Source organism: Oryza sativa, chromosome 5, assembly GCF_034140825.1.
Source record: "Oryza sativa Japonica Group chromosome 5, ASM3414082v1".
Taxonomy (NCBI): Eukaryota; Viridiplantae; Streptophyta; class Magnoliopsida; order Poales; family Poaceae; genus Oryza; species Oryza sativa.
Window position 1 is genome coordinate 5,348,591 of NC_089039.1, and position 19,460 is coordinate 5,368,050.

Sequence of the window (19,460 nt, forward strand, 5' to 3'; positions counted from 1 at the left end):
GCGGCGGCGGACGGCCCTGCCCCACCCCGCTGCCGGCATCGAAGCGGCGGCATCGACGGGGCACGGGGCGAGATCTGGGTGCGCGTCGCCACCCCTCTCCCTTTGCCCGTCGCCAACCTCCCCGCCGCCGCCCGTCGCACCGTTGCCGTCGCCGTGGTGTCCAGATCTGGTCGGCCGCGCCGTCGCCGTCGTGGGTGGATCTGGGCGCGGATCCGGGGCTAGATCCGCGCCGCATCGAGACGGACGTGGCGCCGGCGGAGATCAGGGAGGACGACGACTCTTCCACCTCGCCGGTGTCGGATCCGCTCTTTCCCCCTCTCTTCCCCGCCGCCGCTCGTCGCCGTCCACCTCGTCGGCGCGGCCTCCAGCTCCTCCACCACCTCGAGCTCTAGCCAAGGGTGTTACGGGAAATACGGGTGTGGGGAACAGTGTCCACAAGCTACGGTGTGCTCAACGCGGCTCCTCGCTTCGTTTCTCTGTCAAAAGTCATCGAGGGGCACGTCCCCCTGGAGAAAACACGCGCCTCTCCAGGGGCACACGGCACGGACGGGCAAAGTAACGGCGGTAAGCAGGTACACGGGTTGAGGGTACTCATTAAACATGGCTTCAGAAAGACAACGGCTCCCTAGTGCAGTGCTGCTCCCGCCAGTAATGTTGTTGCTCCTCTGTCTCTCCAGAGTCCAGACCCTACTCCTACTTCAAGGACCTGAACTTCCTTTTCACTGTATCGTAGCGCCGTGCCAACATAGCTATACTCGATAGCAAGACAGAAAATTCGTCTGTACACTTGAAAAATTGTTCATGAGAGAGAGAGAGACGAGAGCTTGCTGTGCAAGAATCTTGAACAAATCGCTGAATTCAGGAGTACTAGGAGTAGTACAGTACTAGAGTGGTAGAGAAGAGAGAGAGAGAGAGAGAGCTGGGTTGGAGTGGAGACCAGGAATGGAGGAAGTAGAAAGGTGTCAGTGCTGCTGCTTTGCCTGCAAAATCCCCTTCCTTCCAAAGCTCCCCCCCTGCCCTTTTCGGTCTCTGCCTGCCCTGCTTCTTGCCCACCACCACCTGTGTCCTCTTCCTCTCCTCTCCTTGCATTGCAGCCTTCTCCTTGCTTCACTGCCTCCCTCACCTCCTATATATCCTTCCCCCTTGCCTCCTCCACCCACCCACACTTCACACTTCTTGTTTGATCAATCACAGAGACAGAGAGAGAGAGATGGCTTGGAATGGCAGGTTTGGAGAGGATGGAGAGGAAGAGAGGAGCCTTGAGCTCAGCCTTGCCCTCCCTGGATACTTCTCCAGCTCAGGTCACCACCTCCCTTGCTCTCTTCTTGATTCATCTTGCCCTCAAAGTTTCCTGCTTTGTTTGATCATATCTGTGTGTTTTGTCCTATGCTTTACATTTCTGGTGGATTTTCATTTCTCAGGTTTGCAGGGGAACACGAGCACTGCTGCTGATGGAGCCAAGGGAAACGATGGGTTCAAGGCAAGGTGATGAAAATTTTCTGGTTTTTTTTTTGGGAGCAGTCTGTTTGCTCGCAACAACATTTTTCTGACGAATCTGCAGCAAAAAGATGCTAAAATTTGCCCCTAAATTCTCTGCGATTCGCAGCAGGCCGGCGGCTCCGGTGGTCGGGTGGCCGCCGGTGCGGTCGTTCCGGCGGAACCTCGCCTCGTCGTCGTCGTCGTCGAAGCCGCCGCGTGGAGGCCGAGACGCCGCCGCCGCCGCCACGGGAGGCAAGGTGGCCCGGTTCGTCAAGGTGAACATGGACGGCGTCCCGATCGGCCGGAAGGTCGACCTGGCGGCGCACGGCGGCTACGGCGAGCTCTCCGCCGCCGTCGACCGTCTCTTCCGCGGCCTCCTCGCCGGTAAACCCCACCACCTCGACATTATATATCATCGGAGTTTTCTATCTCGAGCTTTCTCTTGATGGTGTTTGCTCGCTTGCTTGCTCGCGTTGGCAGCTCAAAGGGACCCAACCATGGCCACCGCCGCCGCCGCCGCCGCTGCCGGCGAGAGCTGCACAGGAGAGGAGGAGGCGATCGCCGGGCTCCTCGACGGCGGCAGCGGCGAGTACACGCTCGTCTACGAGGACGACGAGGGCGACCAGATGCTCGTCGGCGACGTGCCATGGAAGTGAGTCCGACACACACACACACCATGAATGAATCTCTCGTCTTCTCCAAAGCTAATGGCGACGAATTCTTGATTGATTGCAGCATGTTCATCGCCGCGGCGAGGAGGCTGCGCGTGCTCAGGAGCTCCGACCTGAACGCCTCCACGGTCAGCGAAATTTCTGGTTTTCTGCTCCTTTTTCTTGAGAAATTTGATCGATTCTGACCCGTGATTTTTGTTCTTGATCTTGTTTTTGCAGATACGAGCAGGGAGCAGGAAGAGGGCAGCTGCCGAGTGATCTTGATCTTGTTTTTTTCATCGCCGGGAGCAGAGCAGGAAGCATATCTGCATAGTGATTATGATAGCTCTCTGTTTTGTTTTTAATCCTTTTCTCTTCGCGTTCTTGGAAGATTTTTGTGTACAAAAATGCGCAAGAAGCGTCTTTTTTTGGGGATCATGATGTTGTCGACTACGACTAGGACAAGATGTAATCGAGAATGGAAATTGTTAGTACTATTAATTAGGATCAAGTTCATCTGTTCTTGCAAGCTACTAATCCTGGACATGCTGAGTGATGTGTCTTTGTCAGTGTCGCCGGTTGATGTTTTATCTTGCGATTCTCGTGAAGCATCTGCACATCTTTCGCAATCGTCGATTCAGGTTTCGGAGAGCAAGAAACGCACGTTGATTTTGGGAGTGTTTGTAGTTATTCGTCCGAGCGGTCAGGCCTATGTGTGTTCATCTGAGTTTGGCTCGGTTCAGACTTCAGAGTAGATTCAGTATTCAGTTACACTTGGTTTAGAACGGAAATGGTTTCAAATCTTGGTTTTTTCCGCTAAACGGTAATATCTTTTACAAAAATTTTATATTAAAAAATTGCTTAAAAATCATATTAATCTATTTTTAGTTTTTTTAGCTAATACTTAATTAATCATGTACTAACCTACTATATTGTTTTTCGTGTGTAGGAATTAATTCCCAACACAGCCTAGGATTTCTTCTGAGCTTTTAGAAGATGGTGAAAAGAACAAAATGAATATTTTTCAGAAAAATGTTTTAACTGCTATCAGCTGAAAGCCTGAAACTCTCATGTTATCTCCCTCTGAAGTTATCTGTGGTATTGTTCGGTTGTTCGAGAAGATATCTTCAAAATTATACTCCTACTCACTATATTTTGTTGTCTAAATAGTCCTAGAGCAATTATAATATTCTGGTTTTATTTTTAACGATGATTGCTTATCTAGAGAAGAATAAATAGCCTTTTACGGTCCTTGTTAGTACTAGTATTAGGCTATTGGGACCACCTATACATTTGTCGACAAATTTTCTCCTAAAAATTTGATAAATGTAATTATAATACAATCGTAGTGTAATTACAATGTAACTTAAATGTAATTACAGTGTAACTTACATGTAACTACAGTGTAACTTGTATATAAGTTTCACGTAATTTTGAATCGTTAAATCTATTACAAGATTTGTTTTGGTGAGGAAGAAAAAAAAATCACAGCACACACATATGTGTAAGGATTTGTTCCCACAACCTCCATTTTACCCAAATAACATATTACAGAGATATTTTTGAGAGTTACATACAAGTTACACTATAGTTACATATAGTTACAGTGTAATTACATGAAAGTTACAGTGTAATTACATTACGATTGTACTGTAATTACATCTGTCAAATTTTTGGGAGAAAATTTGTCGACAAATATATAGCAAAATCGTTTTCGGTTTGCTGTAAAATTTACAAAAATAAAACAGTTTTTCTTAATGGGCCGAAAATACGTGGGCCAAAATAGGAAACGAAGCGGCCGAAAAAAAACTTGGGCTGTCGTACACCAGCAATAGCACGATGTCGAGGCACACGGTGGAGGGACAGCCGCCGATCGATAGGTTATTTAATTTAGAAGAAATGGGTTGTATCCATTGGTTAAAATTCTGCAAAATTTAAAGCTTTAAATCTGTAAGAAAAATAAATAAATAGATAGTCCCTTTAAAGCTTATTACGTACCCATCAAAATGTACGCTACTTGATCGTGTGTAGTGTAGGCGTAGGAAAAAGAAAAAAACCCATCAAAATAAAAAAAAAACTCCCTACTACAAGTTACTTTGGCTTCTTTTTGTCAAATATTTTAAGTTTGACTAAGTTTATAGCAAAATATAGTAATATTTTTAACACAAAATAAACATATTATTAAAATATATTTGATGTTAGATTTAATAACACTATGTTGATGTGGTGCATGTTGCTAGATTTTTCTATAAATCTGATCAAACTTGAAATGATTTGACTAGAAAAAAAGTCAAAATTACTTAGGGCCAGTTTAGATTCCACCCAAAAATTTTACACCTTGTCACATCGAACATTTAAACACCTGCATTAACTATCAAATATAGGCTAAAAAATAACTAATTGCACATATTGCAACTACTTTGCGAGACGAATCTTTTAAGCCTAATTGTTCCATGATTTGATAATGTGGTGCTACAGTTAAAAAAAATATGTTAATGACAGATTAATTAGGCTTAATAAATTCGTCTTGCGGTTTACCGACGGATACTGTAATTAGTATTTTTATTAGTGCCCGAACACCCTATGCGACACCCTATATAATACCCGATGTGATACGCCGAAACTTTACACCCTGAATCTAAACACCTTATGAGATGTGACTGAGAGAGTAATTATAAATAATTAAAAAAATGCCCAGCACGAATATTGCAGCAGCCGTCCCTGTCCTTTTTTCCTTTCTTCTCCCCCAATCCAACTCCTACTTCGTTGCGTTCGTTCTAAACCCGAGCCCGATTTCAGTGTGTTTTGAGACTTGGGCCCTTATACAAAGGCCCGTAGTACACTAGGCCTCCGACTCTCGCCTTCCCCTTCCTTGTTGCCCCCTTACCCAAGTTGATCCGTCGCCGAGTTCGCCTGAGCCCCAATCTCCGATCCCCCACCATCGCCGGCGCCGCCGCCGCTCCACCCTGCCGCTTTTCCTCCCGCCGCCGCATCCTCGCCGGTGAGAGCATCCTCCCGCTCGTTACATCTTCCTCACACCTTTTATTTTTTTTATTTTTCTCTCTCGACGAATTTGCGAACCTAGACTGGTAGTTCAACCCTAGCTTCTCCTCCCTAGATCTGGAAGCTACTTTTACCTTTGCCCTTTTTTGTTGTTGATCTTGGTAGTAATGGTGGTGACAGGTAGTTTGTCCCCCGGAGAAAATCTCCCCACTGATTCTTCGTTGGGATTTTAGGGTTTTGTGGCGGCGATTTCCTGTGGTTCTCGATTTGTTTCTGCTCGCTGTTTCGCGAGATTAGGGAGATTGGGAGGTATAGTGTGTGTCGTGTGTGTGTGTGTGGGGAGGGGTTGTGGCGGCGGTGGATTGGTTGCGAGGGGGAAGTGATTCATGTGCGCGAGATGTTGATTTGATTTTTTTTTTGTTTCGTCGGTGACAGCGCGGGATGGCCGGAGCGACGGATCTCCCCCCGAAGGGCGGGTTCAGCTACGACAATTGCGCGAGGAACGCCATGCTTGTGGAGAAGGGCTTGAAGATGCCTGGGTTCCTCAAGACCGGGACTACCATCGTCGGTTTGGTCTTTCAGGTACTCTTTTGTTCTGCTAACTGGTACTCTTAGTTTTTTTTTCTTTTTTCTTTTGCGTGTGCTGGTTAATTTGTGTGCAATCAAGGGAATCATAAAACTTTATGGACATAAGGATAATGGATATAACTGAATTGTGCTGTAACATTAGTTTTCTCAGCTTTTTTTCCCCTCAACTATAGTTTTTAGTATGTGCGCACCGCACGAATTTATGCTTCTGTTTATGTAAAATTTTTTGAACCTGAAAGAATAATGGATTACCAGAGGAGATTTCTAGTGGCAACATTGGCTATTGCAGTTGCTTTCAGCAGGGAAGTAGATGGTGCTTGTTTTAACCTCCTATTGTATTTTTGCTCCTAGTCTCCTAGTTGTTAATACTTTGATGGATGATTTTGTTTTCCATGCTTCGTTCCATCTAATTGGCATCCTTTTCTGCTCATCATGAATAATTTGCTGAGTTAACTTTGGTGTAACTATGCTTTCTACTTAGGATGGTGTTGTTCTTGGGGCAGACACGAGGGCCACCGAGGGTCCTATAGTTGCTGATAAGAACTGCGAGAAAATTCATTATATGGCGCCAAACATATATTGCTGTGGAGCAGGAACTGCCGCTGACACTGAGGCTGTAACAGGTATTAATTATGGTATCCTGGTAGCATGAAGAGAAAAAAATAGTTGTGGACTGTATACTCCAACCCAGTTGTTTCATTAGTTTGCTTCTCTGTCTTATAAAAAAAATTGAAAAATACAACTTGTTTTGTTTCAACTCTAGATATGGTCAGTTCCCAGCTTCAACTTCACCGTTATGCAACTGGTCGTGAGTCCAGAGTTGTAACCTCTCTTACATTACTGAAGTCGCACCTTTTTAGGTGATTGCTCTCTGCCTCCCTCTCTCTCAAACATTGCAAATGTTTATGCGTCATCAGCTAGACTATCATACATTGCAAACGTTTTACCTTCTTTCTTCCTTATGTTTTAGCTACCAAGGTCATGTCAGTGCTGCCCTTGTTCTTGGTGGAGTAGATGTTACTGGGCCACACCTGCACACTGTGAGTAACTGAGTATGGTTGTCTGTTAAAAATATCTGTTAAGAGAAATTTTGGGTAGTTTTGTTAATCTTTTGAATCATATAGGTTTATCCACATGGCTCCACGGACACTCTTCCTTTTGCCACAATGGGTTCTGGATCCCTTGCGGCAATGTCAGTGTTTGAATCGAAGTACAAAGAAGGCCTCACAGTAAGTGAACCAGTGTAATTTTGTTCTTTGTTCAGGCTAGCATTTGCTGATTGCTCTATACCTTTTTTTATTTACATATATTGATACTGCATATCTTTTCATTATGTTTTATATCATTCTAATTATTTCTTAAATTCTCTAGAGGGAGGAGGGAATACAACTTGTTGCTGAGGCAATTCGTGGTGGTATCTTCAATGACTTGGGCAGTGGCAGCAATGTGGATGTTTGCGTAATCACCAAGGTACATAAATTATTATTATTATTATTGCATGGCATTAACAGGCAAACTATGGTTGTGGCAATTTATTTGTCCGTGTATGCTATCTTTCTCACACATGGTTGCAGTTCTTGATATAATTTCCTGTGAACTGAAATTCCCATTCAGTTATCTATGTCCATTTCGTTCTATTCAGTTGCTCTAGTCAATAATCTATGACACTCGTTTCCTTCGGTTTGGTTGCTCTATGCAATAATTTACGGAAAGTGCAATAGTCTTAGATAAATAGATACCTGCAGTGCCAAAAATAAATCCAAATATTTCTATGCTATAATCTTCCCGTCAGGGGTAGAATATTTGATTGAACCAACTTTAAAATGCTCTTGTTGCTTGAAAAGTGGACGCGTGTTTCTATCTTCTGTTTTGCTAACAAAGTCCTCCTGTTAACATTACCAGGGGAAGACAGAGTACTTGAGAAACCACCAGTTACCAAATCCAAGGACTTACGTTAGTTCGAAGGGGTACAACTTCACCAAGGGGCAGACTGGTCAGTGTCTTATTAATGTTACATCATATTGATAGAAATGCTTCAGCAATATGAACTCATTCGTGTTTCTTCTCTCGTCTCGCAGTGGTGTTGTCCACAAAGATAACACAACTGAAGCCGAAGGTAGAGGTGACAGAGGGTGATGCAATGGAGGAGTGATTTTGTGTGCTTACATTCAGACAAGCAGTCACGTTGAGAACATATGCTTTCATTTCAGTGGAAATGCTTGAACAAAAAAAGATGACTCTTGTTGTACTTCCTTGGGCTTAATGCACATCTTTAAGTTGATTTTCGACACATTTATGGAGGACCGATCTTATATATTTGCTAAACGGTGGTGCTTCTATTCATGATGTTGCTTCGTGTATTCAAAGGTTCATTTAGCGCGAACTGAATGACTACCAATCTTCCTCGAGTCCGATCGCTGAGATTATATTCCTAGCAGACTTAAGTTTGTAGCTGGAGTCTCAGTTGATAAGCCTTTTTTTTTAAAAAAAAAATTATCAGTGCTGACATAAATTACAATGTCTTAAAATTAAATCCAAAATTAAGTTTTAAAATTCTAATTTTGACCGTGGCTTATAAGGGCAACGATGGGTGAAAAGAATCATATAATTGATATTTCAAAATTTAAATCCGTTGATACAAACTTTTTTTTGTGATATGAAGGAATTATTGATGTAAGTACTGAACCAAAAATAACCGACAACAAAGTTCAGAACTACTTTATCCGGTACAACAAAAGTTCAGAACTATTTTCTCCTATAATAATTCAGAGTAGATACTGCAAATTGCAACACCACCAACACATTTGGCTTCGATTTCATTTCTGAAAATTTTGTTTGTAGAGTCCATCAGGCTCCTTCGAAACATACAGAACTTCACCACATTCTATAAACTATAACAACAGCACTGAGTCACTAATAAAAGTTGGAACTCTGTCTATGGGGAATCAATTCAGGTACTGAGAATGAGCAGCTGCAATCAGGGCAGCTCCAAGGCCAGACCCGTCGTTTGCAAGCTTGACAGCCACCGACTTCGACGCCTCTTCTCCGAGCAACTCCGTCAGCGTGGTCTCCAGGCACTGCCGGAATTCGGTGTAATGTTCATATAGACCGCCATCGATGGCGATGACCGACTTTCGCTTGTCGCCTGGGACGCCTCTGCCGATCTTCCTGAGGATCCCTACGATCCCAGCAGCAGCCAGCCGGGCTGATCTTCGGGTGACGATGTCACAGATTTCGACAACCATCTTCCTTGTTTCTAAGGATGTGTCTGTGATCTGTGGTAAAAGTGGACAATGCCGTGTAATGTGTTCATTGTGCATAAAATGGATAGAGGGAATACAGTTCAATGCTGGATTTACTGATGAAGATTACCTTCAGGTTATCTGCAAGTTTTTCAGCCACAATTCTGAGATCAGGTGTTCCATCATGATGCATCACGGAAATATCAGGAGTCCTGAATATAATGAGAGAGAGGATAAGCCAGCACATCTTTTTTCAAAGTTGCTTATCTCATTTTGGAAAATTGCAAAGCCATATGTTTTGCGCCTAATAATTATTATGGATCAATGGTGAAACTCCAAGTGATCCTATAGATATTCTCAGCAAATCATGCTTTATTTGCCTAGCTTATAGATTAAGATTACCACACAACTGAGTTTAGCGAGAAATATACCTCAGAATAAAGCGGGTTTTGAGCTTGGTCTGATCTAGATTGCCAAAAATTGAAGACTGCAAAGATATTTTAAGAAGCACTCTCCTTACGATTTCACCTAGATACATTCCTGAAATCAATTTCTCGAAGATCTGAAAAAAACAAGTCATAGTTTTTTTAGACAACAGGTAGCAGTTCTATATAATGTGGGTAAAACTTTTGACATGTGAGGAGTATGCAATCTTCTAGAGAAACTTGCCTGCTCTCCAGGGTTTAAGCTCTCTTTATCTAGTGCTTCATCATATTCTGTTATTGGAAGACAGGATGAGGAGAAGTTACCCCATTCTGTATTAATAACCTGAAATTCAGAAAGTACAGTGAGAAAGAAATCCAAATACAGATAGTAGATGATTCTATGCAGTACATGCCAGTTACTTCGGTTGAGAAATATCTAATCCTTACCATGTTTCCTGATTTTGGTAACTCGCCTTCCAACTTAGGGATAGCATTTGCCTTCTCAAGATATGCGGCGTTTGAGCCAGTGCCTAAGATCACACCGACGACAATATCTTCGTCGTAGTAGCTGCCTGCCGCCAATGTCCCAACAGTGTCATTGATCTGAAACAGTCAAAAAATAATGTCAAGCTTATCATAAGAACAAATTTCGCTTTGTTCAAAAATGATATGGAACTGATCATTTCAGAACTAACCAATGCGGAAACGCGCATGTCCAGACCTTGCTTCTCCATGGCCATCTGCAATTCGGCCACCACATCTTCACCTACCTGTCATATTCCAAAGAAGCACTAATTTCAGAAAAAGAAACCAATGACAAAATTCTGACAGCATTTCACATAACAATGTGAAAAACAGATTCGCTGTGACATTGATGTTGTGAATTTGTTTTTTTAGATAACAACTGATGCAGTGATGTGGGAAAACTGACAAATCAAGAGAATTCTTACAGCATCATCAATAGAAAACGCCTTGGTCCACTTGATAAGAGTCCCAGACGCAATCGATGTTTGCCGCACAGGGAAAGAGAAGGTGAACCCCAGTTCCCTTTGCCTGTCGTTGAACACGGCATTATGTCCTTCATCAGCGACGAACTTGGCTAACGCGGAAGCGATGAAGCCAAACAGCTCCTGAGATTGGCATCACAGCAACATTACAAACATGGTCATCCAATGAGACTAAATGTGATGTTTTACTATGATATATACTAGCCAATTCACCCAAAAACTTATGATACTATATGGAAACAAGTGTGGACATGCTCACTCACCGAGGAGTTGCCGGACATGAGATGGGGAGGGATCGAGACCTCCCTCGACTCGCGCTTCACGACCCGTTTCTCCTTTCCAGCAAGCTGCACACGCAGGACTCGGAAGTTTGTTCCCCCAAGATCCAGCGCGTAGAACAAGCCCTCTTCGGTCCTACATTATTTAGCACAACAAAAGGTTGTTAGTCATGCTGATCACGAAAAATACAGTAATACACACATTGCTGTTCTGCGATTTTGTTGCTTTGGCAGATAGCTTTGCTTAAGCCCTTTTCTGCTATTCACAAAAAAAAAAAAAACAGAAAAGGAGAAATGCAGTGATAAACACATTGTTGTTCTGCATTTATGTCATTCTGGCAGCAAACTTGACAAAAAGCCTTTTTCTGCAAACTACAGATTTTTTTTTAAAAAAAATGGAAACTTTTTTTTTACCTTTTTATGCAGAAATACAGTACCGCACACATTGCTGTTCCACTATTCTGTTGTTTTAGTAACGAGAATAGCAAAAGATATTTTCCGCTAATCATACAAAAACGAAAAGTCTCAGCTGGTGCATCTACAGAAATGCAGTAACACTACACGCATTGATGCTCTGCAGTTATGCTGTCTTGGCAGCGAGCTTAGCAAGAAAACAATTTCCTGCTAATCGCAACAAATAAAAGAAAACTTTTCTGCTGATCTTAACAAGAAAACTTTTCTGCCTTTTTTTTTTTGGCATCGGCAAGCTGTAACTAGACACGGTTACACGCTCGCACGCTGACACGCAATGTTGCACGGGGTCACACACGTGCTGCCGCAGCAGGTGACACGAGTGCGAGCAATTTGACACGCGCATGGACACGCAAGAGCGCGGTAACTTTTTCTTTTTTTTAAAAAAAAAGAGTAGGTAAATTATGTTCTAGCCTTCTAGGGATTAATTTAATTTAATTTAATCTAATCCCAATTTGCTTGGCCCCGACACACGACGCTGTGTCACTGGCAGCTCACTGCAGGTGGCAACAAGCCAACGATAGCTCATGTTACCAACCGACATGAAACCAAATTGGGAGAAAAAACACCTACTAAAAATGTGATTATCATGCAATTAACCACCACCTACTTAACCAAAGGAGATTAAACCAGCTTGCAAATTAATCCTGACAAACCAATTTTTATTTTCAATCAGAGTATCCGAATCATCTGTAGCTGCTGATATTAAAGTGTTCATGGCATCCAAGAACCACACAATTACTAAGAAATTTCCAAGTAGGAGAGAGCTAAAAGAAGAAGTGGATGATGAAACAGTAATTAAAAGGAAACAAGACCTGTGATTATTAGTGATTATAAATATAATTACTAGTAGTAATTAGTTACCCATTGGGGAGGTTGTCGACGTAGGAAACGATCATCTTGATCTTGCTGCCGCCCTCCTCCGCCAACCCCGCCGCCATCTCGCCGGCCATCGCCGCCGCCACCCCATCCAGCCGCGCCGCCGGCGTCGCGCACTCCTCCCGCAGCGCCGCCACCACCTGCTCCGCCGCCGCCACCGCCGCCGCCACCATGGTCTCCGACCAGCAACCAATCGATGGATCGATCGAGGAGTGAGGAAGACGAGAAGATCCAAGAAATGCGAGATTGGTGGTCAAGATCAAAGGCCGGAGCTAACCAAGATCGCGTACACAGGTCTCTGGGATTAGGAGGAGGAGGAGATGAGGAATTTATAGCGGTGGCGGAATTGAAAGGGATTTCGTGGGAGGAAGAGGAGTTCGAGGCGGAAGAGGAAGAAGGCGGGGTTGGGTTGGGTGGGTGACGCGGCGTCGCGTCAGCTTAAATTCGAAGGGTTTTTTTAAAAGAAAATAATAATAAATGACTGAAATTGGGTTGAAAAATAAGGGGGGCGTTGCAAAGAGTGTTGCTTTGAATTCACCTCTGCCCACGGGAAACGTATGCTTCGGTTGACCCCCTGGGTTTGACTGCAATTTTGCGTTTGCGTTTTTTTTTTGGGTGAAACTTTTCGGTTCACGGAAACACAATTTGGCTTGATTTATTTATAAATTTTGATCAATGGTTTAGTTAACTTAAAAGTTATGAAAAACTATATTAAAAAGCACTTTTCTGTTATATAGTTATATTGATTTTATAGCTATTAACCAGTAAAAAAAGATTTTATAGCTATTAATATTATAATTTGGAAGAAAACAGGCAACTTAACTTGTTAGATTTTTTATGAATTAGACTTGACACGAGTGCTCATATTTACGATTTGTTATTATTCTTTCAATGACCCCTATGCTCGTATTTACGTCTCAGTGTCATGCAATGAGATGTATATGGTGAGTTAACGATGTGTGTGCGCGTGTTCATACGAATATTGTACGCGCATGTATGTGAATACTTAAAAAAAATTAAATCCTAGCTGTGAAACCTGGATATAAACATGTCCAGGTTTGTAGCTAGGATTTTTTTTTGACAGAGTAGTATATATATGTATCTAAGAAAATATTTTATGATAGATTAATGATTAAAGTTTAATCATTAATAGTTTTTAGACTAAACTATGAGTACGTGTTATAAAAAATCACATGGCAGGAGCAGTAAACTAGTGATACAAGGCCTATCTGAAGGTGATATCTCATCCTATGTCGTGATCCCTCTACATCTCTTTCACTATCTACTTTTGATGTAAGCTGCAACCTTTGACTTATGAGCCACTTCAGTATACGGCAGAAATTTAGGCCTCTTATGATACGTATGGATTTTTCATTTCTTATTAGTGATTTTTTTTATCTTTTTCCTTACAAAATTTTATATGATCTTTATATGAAACAACAACAATTGTTGTCGTAAACAAATGCGCACGCAGCCTGTATTATTAGTCATGCATGTGCTACATCCTTTGTCTCAAAATAAGTTTGCATTTATATATGGATTTAAAGATGGAGGGCGCAAGTGATATGGCTAATATTATACGGTTAGAATACATTTTTTTTTGTTAAAAACAATTGGAATACACAGACTACACAATATAAGTTCATAGGTTTTTCCTCCTTTTTTTGAAAAGCAATACTTGTGCGGTTGGCAGTTGAACACACAGTTTATAGTAGTAGTTGCTTGGAATTTATTGTCTTGATACTCCTATTTGAGAAGTGTGTCTTCAGGTTCAGACCAAAAGCTTATAGTCAAAAAGATACGAGTAGTATTCCCTACACACAAATTTTGGAGCTACTCCATCCGTCCTAAAATATACTTCATCCGTTTCATAATATAAGACTTTCTAGCATTATCTATATTTATTTAGGTGTTAATGAATCTAGACATATATATGCGTTTAGATTCATTAACATCTATATGTATGTGGGCAATGCTAAAAAGTCTTACATTGTGAAACGGAGGGAGTAAGTATTTTTAGTTATGAATCTGGATAACTGTGTGTCCATCATAGCTAAAAATTGCTATATTTTAGGACAGAGGTAGGTGGACAGAAGCAAAGACTTAAATTTGATAGCAGCAGCAGCCAGGTTAGTTGAGTCAAACCAACAAACTAATCAGCTACTGTTCTAAAAGACTAGAAGAACAAAAGAGAATTATCTCAACATACTCCCAAACCAAAATCGTTGGACAATCCTAGTGTACGGCTCTGCAAAAAAAAAAAATACAAAGCAGGTGGCTGCGAGAGAAGAGGCCGGTTTCAAGGAATTTGACCTGGACTCCCCTCGTTCTGGACTCGGAATAGCCATTAGCCAATAGCAGCCGGGTTTGGATTAGATATTTTAGGTGGATAAGGGTTTCATGGCACCTCACTCTGACGTGAGAAAACACTGCCTTTTGCATTGTCATGCTATCAACATCCTACTAACAAATAGTAAGAGAATAAAAATTTAAGATAGGAGAGCGTGCATGGCATTGTTATTAGTATTATTTAAAGTAGATGCAGTGTTTGAGCTCTCGATTTTCAGTTTTAGATTTCTGTTGTCTTTTGTAACTTACGTCCCTTTTGGTCTTTTGGGTCTTATGCAGTGGCGGAGGCAAGATTTTCATGAAGCCGGGGTAATTCTAATTAAAACTGTTACCCACATATTACGGTTAAAAAAAGTAAAACTATTTTATTGAAAACAATGGACTATTAGGGCCTGTTTGGTATAGCTCTAACTCCTAAATTTAGCTCCAAGAGTTGGGTCTGGAGTGGAGTTGTGGAGCTGCCTAAACCCAGCTCCACAACTCTAGTTCATTTTGTGAGAGAGCTCCACCCAGCTCCACTCCCAGTTTTGGTGGAGCTGAAACTGTTTGGCTGAGCTCCAGCTCCAGGAGGGGTAGAGCTGGAGCTGGAGCTGTGCCAAACAGACCCTTAGTAGGCGCGATCTCCTGCATGCATTGATGCTTAGGTGTTTTAATTCACATAACTAATTATTGTGGCCTCAAGTACATGCACAAACAGACTCAACCAAACGGGCATGCATGGAACAGGAAAAATCAGGCACCATCTTGTTATTTGCGTTCTAAAGTATGAAATCCATATACTCTATGAAGTGCCTATATTACACTTTATCAGGGTTACAGATAAGACATACCCTATATCCTACGACTTATGAAATATACCGATAAGGTATACCTTCACGTATACGGCTTATTTCCGTATACGCTGTTGGAAATTTATCTCAAGTTATGAAAAATATCTCTATGAGTTAATGAATAGCCGGAATCCTACTCGGAGGGGATAAAATCTTGGGATAAAATCTTTGGTTATACCGTGCCAGTTTACATATCTCTAAGTCTTTCTTGGGGTCAAGGTATTCCACGGTATAAAAAGGACCCCTAGGGAGAGGCAAAGCGCATCGCATCTCATCGCCAACACATCCACCAAAGTTTACGAAGCCGGAGTCCACAAAGCCAACTCGCCGGGAGATCTCGTCGAGATCTTCAACTACGATCTCGTCAGTATCGCCTGTTTCGGTTACTCTCTTTGTAATCTGTTCTCATCATCATCAATCCCATATAAACTGGACTAGGGCTATTACCTAATAAGAGGCCTGAACCAGTATAATCCTTGTCTTTTGTCTGTTTTGATGTCGTACTACGTAGACCCCTGTTCCAACGTACCACGATACTCTATTCATCCGGTCCGCGAGTATCACTCGTCGACACACTTTGACCGGGAAGATAGCAAATTGTTGCACAAAAGTCACTCTATCTCAATGGGTCGTGGATGGGGAGCCTAGGCAACTGCCCGCCCTAGTCGGGCGGTAAATCCGCCGCTGGTCTTATGCCTTGAACCACTAAGAGCTAAGCTTAAGGATAAAGGTTGTGTACTTTAAATTTTCATTTTTATTACCAATCACAAGAATTGTGAATATAGATTACGGTAGGTTATTGCCATGTTCGGCAATGGTGGGCTATTCATCTGCCACGCGTACGCCACGTAGGATAATACCGCTTTGGATTAGGTCAAGAGGGCTATTCGTCCGGTATAGACAGTTCAGGGTATAAAATATCTGGTTTTGTGGTTAGGGGGGTAATTTATACTATTGTCATAGTTCGAGAGGTAATTCGTACTTTTTTCCTTCACAATATAAGCGCGAAAAACACTACTACAGGATAGATTTTCCTGGACGCCCCTCTTTTTTGTTTCCATGCGGTTCGTAAGTGGAACCGCATGGAAAAAAAGTGGACAGGCTCCAGGATGTCGCCCGCACGGGATAACACATTATCCCGTGCGGGCGGGTTAAGCCAACCGCACACCCGCGTGGTCCACCGCATTTAACCTGGCCGCCCACCTCCCTCTGCCTGCTCTCCCTCGATCTCTCCCACTCCACTCCTCCCTCCCACTCTCCTCTCCTCTCCTCTCTCTCTCTCTCCCTCAGTGCACAGCGCGCCCCTCCCTCTCTCCCTTAGTGCATGACGGCGGGCGAAGAGGGCGGCGGATCCGGCGGCACCCGCCCCATCCCCTCCTTCCCCTTGCAGAACCGGGGGAGGCGGCGGCGGATCCGGCTGTGCGCGGCGGCGAGCGAAGGGGGCGGCGGCGGATCCGGCGGCGGCGATGCACAGCGGCAGCGGCGGCGTGCGCCCCCTCCCCTCCCTCCCCGTGCAGATACGGCGGAGGGAAGGCTTGGGGGGGGGGGCGGATCCGGCCGCGTGCGGCGGAGGGCGAAAGGGGTGGTGGCGGGCGAGAGGCGTGGCGGCAGGCAAAGGGGACGGCGACGGATCCGGCGGCGCCCGCCCCCTCTCCTTCTTCCCCTTGTAGATCCGGGGGAGGGGGCGGCGGATCCGGCCGGCGAAGCGCGGCTCTCCTCTCCCTTGCAGATCCGGTGGAGGGGAGGGGGAGGACCGGCGGAGCAGCGGCATACGTCGGCGACCGGCAACCGGATCTATCTCTCCCTCCTCTCTTTGTTATTTGTGATTTGTTCATGTGAGATGTGTTCTTGTTGATATGAGATGTGTTGATGTGTGTTCTTGTGAGATGTGAGATGTGTTCTTCTGAGATGGTTCATTTGCGCCGGCGACGGGAGCGAGCGGCGGATTCGTAGCCGGCGACCACGAGGGCGACGACGGCGGGCCTCGGCTAGGCAGCGGCGGACTAGGGTTAGGGTTAGGGTTTCTTTTTTCTTTTTTTTTCTCCGTGCGAGCGCCCGTACGCAAAGATTGGTTTTCGCTTGCGGGTGCGCCACCCGCACGCGAAAATCGCGATTTTTCCAGACGACTGGGTGCGTGCGGGCCGCCCACCCGCACGCGAAAATTGGATAGCCCGCCCGGAAAAATCGGTGTCGTAGCAGTGAAAGAAGCACAGAGGTCAGCAGCGAAAGAAATTAACGATGAAAAGATAATAAGAAAGCCAAGTACACCATTTGCTTTGATCGAATTCGGCTCCAACTTTTCTTCGCGTTTTTGCTCTCTATTATACGTAGGACTAGCAGTAATCAAATTGCAATTGAGATGATGCATTAACTAATCAGTTGTTTCCTCTTCGCCGACTTGTGTACATCGGAATCAGGTCTGTGGGCCGGCCACCTGCATCTCCGTGTCGGCCCAGTCCAACAAAACTGATCATGATCAATTGTGCAGCCATGATTCGGTCCAATCTTATTTCAGAGGCCGAGATTGTTAGCCCATTCACAAAAATTAGGTACCAAAAATGTAATTGTAAAATATAGGAAAAAATATATGAATACACTGTTTGGATAAACAGCAGGAATTAGAGAAGAGATTCAAAGTTAATTTTTTATGGGGGTCGGATCTCATGCTAACTTTTCTACAAAACCTCCTTGTCTTGACCATAGGAATTTCATAGGATTGTTCAGTCTCAATCTTTTGTTTCAATGAATCGAATAGGAAATTTATGATTCAAATCGTACAAATTTCATATGTTTTCCCTACAAATCGGTGCCCTAGGTTTTGTTTTTTCACACGGAGAGAAGCATAATTCTTATAGTTTTCTCGTTGAGATCAGACTAAACTCCGAAAATCCTATATGGCACATAATCCCTCCATCCAAAAACAGCCAAATTGGAGCTATGTATGTGGACATTGGGATGTCCTGATACATAGCGAAGATTTTATTTAATTTATTGTTTTTTTAACGAAGGGAATAAGTGCTGGCAGCCAGCGCACGCGCATGTGCATGTTGGGCCTGGTGGGCCACCTTTGGAAACGACAAGAATCAAAATCACGATTAGCGCTAATTACTGATTCCGCATTATCTGTTTTCCAATAAGCACGGACAATCCATGTGCTTAATTTGACGAGCCTCCTGCGGTTTTTTTTTTCTCAAACTGTTGTTGCAGTTTTTTACCCAAAAAAAAAAAAGAAATCTATACTTAGAATTTGAATCTTTTAACCAGAAATTGTAAAACTCTACTTAAATTCTGAAAATTTCAACTTAAACTCTGAAACTTACAACTCAATATTCCAAACTTTCATCTCAAAATTCAAAACTTTAAACTTAAATTTAAAAAATTTTCAACTCAAGTTTTGAAACTTTCATCCTAAAATTCAAAACTTCCATCGTAAAATTAAAAAATTTCAACTCAAATGTTAAAATTACAACTAAAAATCTAAAATCTTTCAACAATTTTTTAAAACCGTTTAACTAAATCCGCTCGGTCGACCTCCGCCCGGTAAGGCTAGTGAGGGGGCAGGGAGGCTGGCGGCGGCGACGACGTCGTCGAAAGGAAGGGCCTTCGACGGTGACGGCGACGGCTTCATCTCCACCACCAAGCTCGCACGCTCTATGGCCGACATCAACACCGACCTTTTCGACCTGTCCCTCTCCGCCTGCGCGATGGCCTCTCCCTTTCCCCTGACATGGCGCTCCCGCTGGCCACCCTTCTCTCTGTCGTCCGCGGCTGGTCGCCGGATGCCATCAGGGGAAGAAGCAAGAAAAGACAAAAAAAGAAAAAGGAAAGGAAAAGGTGAAGGATATAGAGGAGAGGGGAGTACTGAGGATGATATGTGGAGCCACATGGCCCACTTTTTTTTATTTTTTTTATTCTTGTAACTGATTATGTGGGCCTCACAGATTTTATTATTATTTCGCATTGAATTGCCTCGTAAGTGTGACGTCAATGCCATTTGGCAACGAAGACCTAGTCAACTGATCCATGTATGCGCCACATCAGCTAAAACTAGGGTCAATACTGCCAAGGGACCTCGTTTGCATTGTTTTGTAAGTTGAGGGATGTGTTGTATCCAGTTTTCTGGACTGAGAATGGAAAATAAGACTAGAGGACAATGGAGGGACCTAGAGTGAACTTATTCCAAAAAATCACAAGAACAGCGGAAGGTCCAGTCGAACAAAACAAGCCATGGTTTGGCCCAAGCTTATTTCAGAGGCTGA

General features: G+C 43.5%; 3 protein-coding genes across 4 annotated transcripts; 2 read left to right on the top strand and 1 right to left on the bottom strand.

Moving 5' to 3' along the window:
- Positions 1 to 754: 754 nt before the first annotated feature.
- LOC9272441 (auxin-responsive protein IAA16-like) lies at positions 755 to 2,664 on the top strand. Of its 2 annotated transcripts, none has more exons than NM_001424869.1 (6): positions 755 to 1,301; positions 1,422 to 1,485; positions 1,607 to 1,863; positions 1,960 to 2,131; positions 2,215 to 2,278; positions 2,370 to 2,664. In NM_001424869.1, the coding sequence occupies exons 1-6, from the start codon at positions 1,211 to 1,213 to the stop codon at positions 2,406 to 2,408; spliced, it is 687 nt and encodes a 228-aa protein (NP_001411798.1). In that variant the 5' UTR covers positions 755 to 1,210; the 3' UTR covers positions 2,409 to 2,664. The 2 variants fall into 2 exon arrangements, with proteins under 2 accessions (NP_001411798.1, XP_015638328.1); XM_015782842.3 differs by having other exon boundaries at positions 1,016 to 1,301; positions 1,610 to 1,863; positions 2,370 to 2,662.
- Positions 2,665 to 4,899: 2,235 nt separating this feature from the next.
- Positions 4,900 to 8,045, top strand: LOC4338009 (proteasome subunit beta type-7-A). Its single transcript, NM_001424590.1, has 9 exons — positions 4,900 to 5,130; positions 5,568 to 5,714; positions 6,202 to 6,343; positions 6,484 to 6,580; positions 6,691 to 6,760; positions 6,845 to 6,949; positions 7,092 to 7,190; positions 7,623 to 7,713; positions 7,799 to 8,045. The coding sequence occupies exons 2-9, from the start codon at positions 5,574 to 5,576 to the stop codon at positions 7,870 to 7,872; spliced, it is 819 nt and encodes a 272-aa protein (NP_001411519.1). The 5' UTR covers positions 4,900 to 5,130; positions 5,568 to 5,573; the 3' UTR covers positions 7,873 to 8,045.
- A 323-nt stretch (positions 8,046 to 8,368) lies between these two features.
- LOC4338010 (hexokinase-7-like) lies at positions 8,369 to 12,347 on the bottom strand. The gene is made up of 9 exons (NM_001402503.1): positions 12,008 to 12,347; positions 10,658 to 10,808; positions 10,338 to 10,517; positions 10,083 to 10,157; positions 9,835 to 9,990; positions 9,632 to 9,730; positions 9,394 to 9,524; positions 9,093 to 9,174; positions 8,369 to 8,995 (listed from the first exon to the last, which is right to left on the bottom strand). Exons 1-9 carry the CDS (start codon positions 12,193 to 12,195, stop codon positions 8,666 to 8,668), a joined length of 1,392 nt encoding a protein of 463 aa, NP_001389432.1. The 5' UTR covers positions 12,196 to 12,347; the 3' UTR covers positions 8,369 to 8,665.
- Positions 12,348 to 19,460: the final 7,113 nt, after the last annotated feature.